The sequence below is a fragment of the Nicotiana tabacum genome, chromosome 19, assembly GCF_000715075.1.
Source record: "Nicotiana tabacum cultivar K326 chromosome 19, ASM71507v2, whole genome shotgun sequence".
NCBI lineage: Eukaryota > Viridiplantae > Streptophyta > Magnoliopsida > Solanales > Solanaceae > Nicotiana > Nicotiana tabacum.
In genome coordinates, this window is record NC_134098.1 from 8,925,656 (window position 1) to 8,937,323 (window position 11,668).

General features: G+C 38.2%; 1 protein-coding gene and 1 non-coding gene across 2 annotated transcripts; one reads left to right on the forward strand and one right to left on the reverse strand.

The window, feature by feature from the left end:
• Positions 1–5,368: 5,368 nt before the first annotated feature.
• On the reverse strand, positions 5,369–5,475 carry LOC142174075 (small nucleolar RNA R71). The gene has a single exon (XR_012703426.1). It is a non-coding gene; the product is annotated as a small nucleolar RNA R71 (small nucleolar RNA).
• Positions 5,476–8,393: 2,918 nt separating this feature from the next.
• On the forward strand, positions 8,394–8,708 carry LOC142173369 (putative mitochondrial protein AtMg00860). Its single transcript, XM_075238950.1, has one exon. It carries the CDS (start codon positions 8,394–8,396, stop codon positions 8,706–8,708), a length of 315 nt encoding a protein of 104 aa, XP_075095051.1.
• Positions 8,709–11,668: the final 2,960 nt, after the last annotated feature.

Genomic DNA, 11,668 nt, shown 5'->3' on the forward strand with positions numbered 1-11,668 from the left:
TACTCTTAATCACCCATCTTTATCCAAACTCGAAATTGAAGACTAGAGGTTAGAACCTTACCTCTTGGGTGAAGATCTTGTGATATTTCCTTGTTGGATTTCAAAGCTTGAACATGATCTTGATGAACAAATCACTTTAGCTTCTTCCTCTCTCTAGAACACTCCCCCTTCTCTCTTAAAATATCAGAAATTTGCTCCAAAATGAGCCCCAAAGCCTATTTATCAAAATGTGGTTGGGTTATGAAAATAAAAAAATTAACCCTCCGAAAGCAGGTCTGTGGTCGCATAATAGACCGCAGAATGGGTATGCGGGCCGCAAAATCGGTGCCCAAATCTGGGCTCTTCTGGTCCATTCTGCGACTTGTTTTGCGGTCGCAGAAGCAGTTTTGCAATCGCATAATTGGTCGTAGAATTGCATTTTTCCAGCCTTTGGTAATTTGGTCATAACTTCTTGTAGGAATGTCCAAATGACAAACGGTTTGGAGAGTTAGAAACTAGACTCAAACTCTTTCATTTGACAGGTAATACACCATATAACACTTCGTATAATGAGATTTATACTCATTTAAAGTTAGGTCTTGTGCGAACTCACTTGAAACTTTAGTCTTATGAAATTTCCAACTTCTACATTCGATGCCGAAACCTATCGAATCAAGTCCGATTGATCTCATATTTTACACACAAGTCATAAATAACATAATGAAGCTATTCCAATTTCCATAATCAGATTCTGACCTCGATATCAAAAAGTCAACCCCCCGATCAAACTTCCCAAAAATTCAACTTTCGGTATTTCAAGCCTAATTCTACTACGAACCTCCAAATAATTTTCCGGATACGCTCCTAAGTCCAAAACCACCATACGGAGCTATTGGAATCATCAAAACTCTATTCCGGAGTCGTTTACATATAAGTCACCATCCGATCAACTATTTCAACTTAACCTTCCAACATAAAATTTTATTCTTCCAAGCTAACCCCGAAATACCTTAAAACCTAAACCGACAATTCACACAAGTCATAATACCTCATATGAAGTTATTCAAGACTTCAAATAGTTGAAAGGAGCGTAAATACTCAAAACGATCGGTCGGGTCGTTACACTTATTGGACGGCTGAGGCTTGTTCAAGATAAGATAAGTCTCTCGTCTAAACTTATTAAAAAGAAATTTTCTTTATATTTGAGTTATGTGCTACATTTTACATGATTTGGGAAGGGAATATATATGAGGTGATGAGAGTATATCTGTGCACTAAGGTTATACCATGTTTAGGGTAGTTTTAGGCTTCTTTATATTTTATTTGGTTGTGTGATTTTCTTGGATTATGCTTTACTTGATTGTATGATTACGTGGAGACAATTATCATGCTAGAGATCATGTTTTAAACTTTGATATCCTATATAAGCATAATGGACTATTCTTGAGATGTTGATATATTTGATTTAGTCGTAGTCATACTTTATATCATGAATATATATATCTGCATCTTTATTTATTATATCCTTGTATATTTTATTGATTATTTCTTGAGTATATGCTTACATACTTAGAGATAGTGATCTTGATAAGGATTAATATGATTATGACACAATTGGACATTATGAGCGGATTGATAATTATTATAGAATGAGATCTATGTTGTGCTGTTATTGTGATATTAATATTGTTATGGTACAAGGTTTTTGTCGTGTTACACTTGAATATGAATTCGTCCCTCTAGATTTAGGTGATTACCCATGTTAAATTGAGCCGTACGAGCGCAGATGATATGCGTATCGTGTTAGAGCATGTGGATGTGCTGAATCATATTGAAGCACATGGGATGTGCTGGATATTGATTACAATTGAGTCTTGAGCAAACATGATTATCCTAGACTCATGTAAGAGCATTTATATAGGTGCTTCTTGGTGCATTTCATTTCTATTTGCAAGACATCGAATTTGAATTATGTTTTTGGTTTACCTTATTTTGAGAAGCATGCTTGTCTTATCTATAATTTGTATACCTTCTTGCTATATCTATTATTCTGGTTAATTTCTATGAATTCATGTTATTATTAATTTGTCAGGTTGTGAAGGTGAGCATCATGATTTTGTCAAAGTCTTGTCACTACTTTTTTGAGATTAGACTCGATACTTAATGAGTACGCGTTGTTTATATATTTATATTACACTTCTGTATATTTTATGCAGATTCTGATATTAGCACTAATGGATCCCAAGAGGGTTCCCAATAGCACTAATGGATCCCAAGAGCGTTCCCAATGGATTCACCTTCTTCTTGTTATTATAATGATTATCTATTCAGACAGTACTCTTGTATTTTATGAGACAATTATGTATCATCTTAGTAGCTCATGACTCCATACTACCACATTCGTTGGGATATTATTGTAGCACATCTGCATTTGATTGATAATTTTGATACTTATTTATGATTTATCTATGTTATGAGCATATTTTCTTGTGTTTATCTTATTTTGATTGAAGTTTGAGTATTGACTTACTCATCGGGTTGGGTTAGGTGTCATCATGATCATGATAGGATTTTGCGTCATGACACATTCCAAACCTCTAAACATATGCCTTATAAGATATCGGGCCAGTGTTTCCGTGGATTAATTATGGAGCTACATACCCAATTGTTCCCCTTGCTGATGTTAGAGTGACAATGCTATCATCTGTTGGGTGCAATTTGGCAAGACCAAAATTAGAAACTTCTACAATGAAATTCTCATGCAAAATATATTGTGTGGATTGATATCAAAATGTATTATTTTTATGTTACAACCTCGATGAAAATATTCAATTCCTCGAACAACTCCAAGAGCAATTTGTACTTTCTTTGCCAGCTTAGTAGATTTCTTCCTTCTCGGGGTGTGATGTACTTTTCAAGTGATCCATTAGGCATGAAGTCACATACGAGGGCATGTTTAGATCTCTCAGTACAATAGCCTATAAGTTGTACTATGTTAACATGATGAATCTTCCCAATTGGGGCAACCTCGTTGCTGAATTCTTGTCCATCGGCTTTAGGCTTGCTCAAGATCTTGGAGTCAAGGGATTGGTGAAGTACTTGGTTCTTGAGTTGGCATAGAAAAGCATGTCATAGAAAGAACTGTCTTGGAGTCAGTCTTCGAGGCTAGGATGGTAAAAGCGATTACGTGAATAATTAAATAGTCTTGGCATGTTAAAACCTGAGGGGAGGCATCAATAATGTGTATGTTGAGTTCTAAGTGTCGATATAAGCTGTTTTCATTAGTTGTAATTCTTGAGCATATTTTAAAAAGTAGCTTCTTTCCATTGTGCTAAATTTTGAAGACTCTAAAGGGAGAGAAATAATTGAAGTGTGAGGTAGTAATATGATAATATGCTAGAATTACATGTAATTGGATATGTTTTACCCCTACTTTGGTGTGTTTTTAGGTGTTTTGAATGTTGGAAGATGACCAATCGAGCTTAATTGTTGAAGTTTGTTATGTAGGAAGCCAAGAGTGAGGAATATAGGTGATTTGAGAAAAAAGGAAGCTAAAAGGCAATTTTTGAATAAAAGCAAAATCGGACCAGGCAGTGAAATAACTTCGAAAAGCACAAGGAAAGTACAAAAAAATCTAGAAAATACAACCATGCCCTGTGCGAAGCACAACTACAGCACAAGGGCAAATTTGCCTACGTTTTATCATGAAGGGCAACTTAGTAAATTGGCTTAGGGACGTGATATAAATATTTTCAACCCTAATTGCAGCCACAGACTTGACCTAAGAAGGCAAGAAACACCATTGTTGAAGCAACATTGAGCCCGAAAGATCCTCAAGTTCATTCAAGAAGACGAATCGTAGAGTTTCTCTCTATTTTTCTATCTTTATTTCTATGAATATTGGTTAGACAATGGTTTATGTATTTTTGAGTAGTGTTATGAGTAGCTAAATTCTTTAATCTAAGGTTTTATGGAACCTATTGGAAGATAATTTTTTATTGCGTTTAATATAGATTTGCCTTTAAATTTTCTCTACTTGTTCAACTATATTTTCATTGTTGTTAATTGAAGAGTTCTCAATTAACTCTGCCTATTTAGTGTGTATATTGCTCGAGAGAGAGTACACATTTAGGTAGTTGTTGAAAAACACCAGTCCTAACGTAGTTGAGAGATCGATGTGAAGGGTTTAAAGGCGGGATTAGAGATAACGAAGCCTTGGTGCGATCGTAGTGACCGGTAAATTAGTGCCAGCTAGCGTAGTTCGAGAGAATACATCTATTAAATTATAGTAGTTTCTCGATAGAGAGCTACGACAATCAAAGTACTCATGATTGGTAGAGAATAGTTAGGTAAATTCATAGAAAACATAGTGGAAAGGATTCCGACAATAGGGAAAATCATAACTTTAGACTCTTCCAAATCTTGTCTACAATATTTGCTTTGCTCATTATAAATTATTGCATTTTTAATTACTTTGACTTTAGTTAGTAAACTCTCAAATGGTTATATAATATTTCTGAAGGTTGATTACTTGAATTCGTGTAAAACTATTGGTTGTAATTAACACGTTATTTCCCTTTGGGATTCGACTCCGGACTTGTAAACCGGATTATATTTGCAACGAGTGCTTAGTCCTCTTAGGAGGCATAGTTGGGCATGATCAAATTTTGGCGTCGTTGGCGGGGAATTCAACAGTGTTACTAATTACAGCTATAAGAATTGTTAGAATTCTTAGTTTAGTCAATTTTCTCCAGTTTTATTCATTACATTGAAATTCTAACGTTTGTCGTCTTGTGGGTTATAGGTGTATGCCTAGAAACTCTTCAAGAACTGGTGAGTTGTTTGAAGCATTACCAGATCCTAAGAAAACTTTCAAGGCATTAAATCATGCAAACAAGAAGGACAAACAACAACATCACCCAAGAGAACAAATTAAATCGGACATGGGTGGCACTTTGGATAATCAAAACAATCGAAACAATGTGAATGACCCGATCAATCAGGGTATGGCACCTCTTGTGCCAGAAGCAGCTTTGTATGATTGGGCACAACCTACCACTGAAAATTTGGCAACTGCAATTGCAGTCCCTCAGATACAAGCGGAGTCATTTCAAATCACAAACAACATGCTACATCTACTGCAGAACAAAGGATTGTTCTCCGGGTCTTACATTGAAGATCCACAGCAGCATCTGAAATTCTGTCGATTTGTGTCACGCAAAGGCAACCAAATGTGACACCGGAAGCAATAAGATTGTTGTTGTTTCCATTCTCAGTGACAGGAGAAGCCCAAACATGGCTTAATTCGCTCCCAATAAATTCAATCACAACTTGGGAGGAATTAGTCAAGCAGTTTTTGAATAAGTTCTACCCACTCAATAAGACTGCCAAGCAGGTTGATAAGATATTGAGCTTCAGACAGAAACCAACTGAAACATTACAAGAAACGTGGGAGAGATTCAAAGGTATGCTGGTTAAGTGTCCACATCATAGCATTCCATATCAGATGTTGGGACTACGGTTTTACATGGGATTGGCGGACAGCTTGAAGGCCACTGTTGATGCTTCAGCAAGTGGAGCATTTTTAAGCAAGTCATTTGGAGAGTGTAAGGTCCTGCTAGATAAAATGGCTCAAAACTCAAGATGGATGATAAGAGACTCCACAATCACCCCTATGGTTCACTCAATAGCATTGGACCTGAACAATTTCATAGCCGAAAATATGGCCACTCTGATGACGTAAATGAGTATCCTCACCAAGAAGATTGATGAATCAGGCCAGAAGAAGGTACACATAATTGACACGACTAATGGGGGATTATGTACACCATGCATTAACCAACCATACGTGTGTTCGTGGAGTGGTGAAAGTGAAAACCAGAACTATCAAGAGAACATGAACTATGTGAGCAACTATGGAGGTCAGAGACAAGGTGGTCAGAATTGAAGGCAGCAAAATCAGCAGTATAGACCAGCACAACAACAGTACAATAACACCAACAATCCTGGAGCTATGCGACCACAGGGTCAAGTAGTACCTTACAAAAGGCAAAAAAGATATAACCAGCAAAATCAGCAGCTAACTTATCAACAACAATAAATAGTGAGGCAGGATGATGAGTTATCTGAAATTAAAGGAATGTTGCAACAACTCATTGGGGCCAGCGGGAAAATGGAAGTAAAGGTCCACCAAATGCAAGAAAAGGTAGTGTCACACGACTCGGCTATCAAGGGCATTGAGATTCAACTAGGGCAATTATCCATGGCCCTTAACAATCGTCCTCAAGGGACGTTACCTGCGGACACACATGTCAATACAAAAGAGCAGGGACTGAAGCCTCTTATGGAGGTGAGCTTGAGAAATGGTAGAGATCTTGATTTAGAGTAAGAAATTTCTCGTGAGAGCCGGTTAACTGAAATACTTGTGTCAGTGCCAATTGAGTTAGTTGAGTCAACTGGGCTAACAGAAGTAAGAATGCAACCAGCCCAAGAGGAAATAAACTAGGAAAAAGAGGTTGCGGAGGTGACTGAGAAAGTGCAAGAGAAGGTTTTAGAAAATATTCCTGAGCAGGATCTAACTCAAGCTACAGGAAAGAAGCGACCTCCAGCACCCTTCCCGCAGAGGTTGGCCAAATATCAGAAGGATGAGCAGTATAAAAAATTCATGGAAATGCTGAAGCAAATTCAGGTAAACATTTCTCTAATCGATGCTTTGAGGGAGATGCCCGGTTATGCAAAAATGATGAAAGACTTGATGTCTCGTAAGTTCAACTTCCAAGACTTGACAATTGTCACATTGACACAGACTTGTAGTGTTGTTGTGTCAAGACCTATAGCTGAGAAGTTATCCGACCCTGTAAGCTTGACAATTCCATGCACCATAGGTAGCTATACATTTGCAAAAGCCTTGTGTGATTTGGAAGCAAGTATAAATCTGATGCCATTGTCTATCTATAAAAAGTTAGGCATTGGAAGTGCAAGGCCCACATCCATGTTACTGGAACTAGCTGAGCGAACGGTGAAAAGGCCATTGGGTATACTTGACGATGTACTTGTGCAAGTTAGAAAATTCGTGTTTCCAGCAGATTTTGTCATTCTGGACGGTAAGGTTGATAAAGAGATTCCCATAATTTTGGGAAGGTCGTTCTTGGCCACAGGGAAAGCTCTGATTGATTGTGAAATGGGAGAGCTGAAGATGAGGCTGAATAATGAAGAAATAACATTTAATGTGCAAAAGTCTATGCGGAGACCCAGTGAGTTTGCAAATTGCTCTTTGTTAGACACGGTGGATGTAATCATAGAGGAAGATGATGAGGCACTTAATGCAAAAGACCCTCTAACAGTATGCCTTATGAACTTAGAAGAAGTAAATGGTGAGGACTTGGTGGAATGGGTGTTGGATCTTCAAGGGCAAGGTTACTGGAAAAGAGAGCTCGAATTTGAGCCTTTACACTCTGAAGAAAGAAAGAACCCTCCAGCCAAGCCATCGATCGAAGCACCACCATAATTGGAGCTAAAACCGCTACTATCTTACCTCAGGTATGCTTTCTTGGGACCTAATTCGACTTTACCTGTTATTATCTCATCTGGTTTGCAAGATGTGCAGGTAGAACAACTTTTACAGGTGTTGAAAGATTACAAGAATGCAATTGGTTGGACCATTGCAGACATTAAGGGTATCAGCGCGGCCTTCTGTATGCATAAAATTCTATTGGAAGATGGGCACAAACCTTCCAGAGAACATCAAAAAAGGCTAAACCCTAACATGAAGTAAGTAGTAAAGAAGGAAGTGATTAAGTGGTTAGATGCGAGAATTATTTTTCCCATCTCAGATAACAACTGGGTTAGCCCAGTTCAGTGTGTGCCAAAGAAAGGTGGGATGACTGTTGTGCAAATGAGAAGAATGAATTAATCTCCACAATAATAGTCATGGGATGTCGAATTTGCATGGACTACAGAATATTGAACAAGGCCACCCAAAAAGATCATTTCCCCTTGCCGTTCATTGATCAGATACTAGATAGATTGGCAGGGAGGTCTCATTTTTGCTTCTTGGATGGATACTCGGGCTACAATCAAATATTAATTGCCCTAGAGGATAGAGAGAAAACATCATTCACCTGTCCATATGGCATTTACGCTTTTCGAAGATTGTCGTTTGGCCTATGCAATGCACCTGCCACATTCCAAAGATGCATGATGGCCATCTTGATAGATATGGTAGAGGACATAATGGAGGTTTTCATGGATGATTTCTCAGTGGTGGGAAATTCTTTTGATGATTGCCTTAGAAATCTGAAAAGAGTACTGCAGAGATGTAAGGATACTAATCTGGTGCTAAACTGGGAAAATGCCATTTTATGGTACACGAAGGTATAGTCTTGGGACACCTAGTGTAAAGTAAGGGCTTTGAGATGGACCGTGCCAAGATTGATGTAATAGAGAAGCTGCCACCACCCACTTCCGTCAAGGCAATTAGAAGTTTACTTGGTCACGCCGGTTTTTACAGGCGGTTCATAAAAAATATTTCCAAGATTGCTAACTCTTTGTGTAAATTGCTTGAAAGAAATCACACTTTTGTATTTTCTGATGACTGCAGGGTAGCTTTCCAAGGATTGAAGAAGAGACTAGTGTTTGCACCTATCATAGTTGCACCTGACTGGGAGCAACCATTTAAGCTGATGTATGATGCAAGTGATCATGCCGTGGGAGCAGTACTTGGACAGTGAAAAGATAAAATCATGCATCCAATCTACTATGCAAGTAGAACATTGAATGCCACTCAACTGAATTACACGGTGACAGAAAAAGAGATGCTAGTAGTGGTGTTTGCATTTGACAAATTCCGGTCCTACTTGATAGGCTCGAAGGTAATTGTTTATTCTGACCATGCTTCTCTCAGGTACCTAATTGATAAAAAGGAAGCAAATTCGCACCTGATTCGATGGGTTCTACCACTGCAAGAGTTTGACTTGGAAATTCATGACCGAAAAGGAACGAAAAACCAAGTTGTCGATCACTTGTCTAGGCTTGAAGGAGCTAAAACGAAGGTTGAGGTGGAAGTGATCATGGAGACTTTCCCATACGAACATTTGTTGGCCACGAGCCTTGAGGTAGCACCATGGTATGCAAATATTGCAAACTACCTGGCAAGCGGTATTGTTCCATATGACTTATCTTCTATGCAGAAGAAAAAGTTCTTTCATGATTGTCGCATGTATTTCTAAGATGAAACATATTTGTTCTGGATTTGTATTGATAATATGATCCGGAGATGTATTCCCGAGATAGACCAAGCTTCTATTTTGCAGGCATGTCATGCTTTGCCTTACGGAGGTCATTTTGGAGGAGTAAGGACAACTGCTAAAGTTTTGGAGTCGGGCTTCTATTGGCCGACGTTGTTTAAAGTTGCACACTTTTGGGTAAAGAGCTATGATGAATGTCAAAGGACGGGGAATATTTCCCATCGACATGAGATGCCCATGAACCCAATACAAGAAGTGGAAGTATTTGATATATGGGGAATCAACTTTATGGGACCATTTGTTAGCTCATACAACTACAAGTATATACTCGTAGCAGTGGACTATGTCTCGAAATGGGTAGAAGTTGTAGAACTCCCAACAAATGATGCAAAGGGAGTTATTGGTTTTCTAAGAAAAAATATCTTCACCCGATTTGGAACTCCAAGAGCTATAATCAGTGGTGGTGGAACTCATTTCTGCAATAAAGCTTTTGCAAGGCTACTAGAAAAGTATGGAGTTCTCTATAAAGTTGCCATGCCTTACCACCCGCAAACGAGCGGGCAAGTGGAAGTGTCCAACAGGGAAATCAAAAGTGTCCTGACCAAGATGGTGAATGTGACTCAGACTGATTGGGAAAGGAAGTTGGATGATGCATTATGGGCTTACCGCACAACATTTAAAACTCCAATCGGTATGTCACCATACAAATTGGTGTTCGAAAAAGTGTGTCACTTACCTGTGGAGCTAGGGCATAGAGCTTTTTGGGCATTAAGAAAATTAAATCTTGACATGGAGGCCGCTGGTACGAGTAGAGCCACAGAGCTTCATGAACTTGATGAGTTTCATTACCATGCTTTTGAAAGCACCAGGCTGTACAAGGAGAGGATGAAGATCATGCACGATAAGCACATTTTAGATAGGAACTTCAAATCCGGATATCTGGTGTTGTTATACAACTCGAGATTGAGATTATTTCCGGGTAAGCTGAAATCTCGATGGTCGGGACCATGTAGAGTTGTGTAAGTGTTCCCAAGTGGAGCTATAGAAATTGAGTCCGAAGGTGGAACTAACAGGTTTAAAGTGAATGGGCAAAGGTTGAAACACAACCTTAGAATGATTGAAGAAAAAGGAGAGAAAGATGTGATGTACTTGAAAGACCCCCAATATGTGAGCGAAACGGAGTCCTGAAAGCCTGCGTAGTGCCACGACGTTAAATAAGGCGCTGCGTGGGAGGCAACCCACGACTTTAAGTCATTATTAGTATTTTATTTTTATTTTTATTTTATTTTATTTTTTATTTTTGTAAGGATAAATTAATTTTAGTTGGTTAGTTAGTTTGTTTTGTAGGATTGATACACAGTTGCGAAGTCCGTGGAACAAATAAGGTCACCTAAGAAAGGATTAGCTTGAAAACTTCTTTCTATCTTTTTGTTAATAATAATAATAATAATAATAATAATAATAATAATAATAATAATAATAATAATAATAATAATAATAATAATAATAATCTGCGTAACAGTGTGCTAAGAGAGTATAGCATAAGGATATTAAAAAAAGACAAAATATTTTTTTCTTTACAGTGTGCTAAGAGAGTATAGCACAGGGATAGCACAACAAGGCAAAATATATTTTTTTTCCTTTACAATGTGCTAAGAGAGTATAGCACAGGGATATCACAACAATGCAAAATAGTTTTTTTCCTTTACAGTGTGCTAAGAGAGTATAGCACAGGGATATCACAACAATGCAAAATATTTTTCTCTTTACAGTGTGCTAAGAGAGTATAGTACATGGATAGCACAACAAGTCAAAATATTTTTTTCCTTAACAGTGTGCTAAGAGAGTATAGCACAAGGATAGCACAACAGGTATGTAATTATTATTTTTTCTTTAAGTCTGAATAAAAAATAAAAAATGCAGCCTTCTCTGAAATAATCCCTTCTCCCTAGTTCCACCCCTTAATACGTCAAAAAGAACCCAACCCCTCGATACATACCTCCTATCTCCCCGATACTCTCCCTCATCGCTGCTGCTCCGACCAGTGACCACCACCATCAGGTGACCTGATAACACTATGGCACCCAAACCAAAGGCAAAATCACAACCATCATCCTCTTGGGATGCACCTAAGTCAGGAAAAAATAAGCAGTTGTCTACAGAAAAAGAGGCAGTTGGACAGCGGCAAGCAAAGAGACAGAAGGTGATTGCACCACCACGATTTGTCAATGATGAGGCAACAAAGAATTTTGAAATGGTTAAGAGAAAGAAGTACTCAGTAGAAAGACCTGTAGATGAAGAAAAATTGAAAAAGAGGTACAAGGGGATTTAGGACGACTTAATAGAGAACCGCTAGTGGGGTCCATTGTTCAAGCCAATAGGTGGCGCCAACATCACAATGGTTCAGGAATTATATGTCAATCGGGTAGATTGAGAGAGCGGAG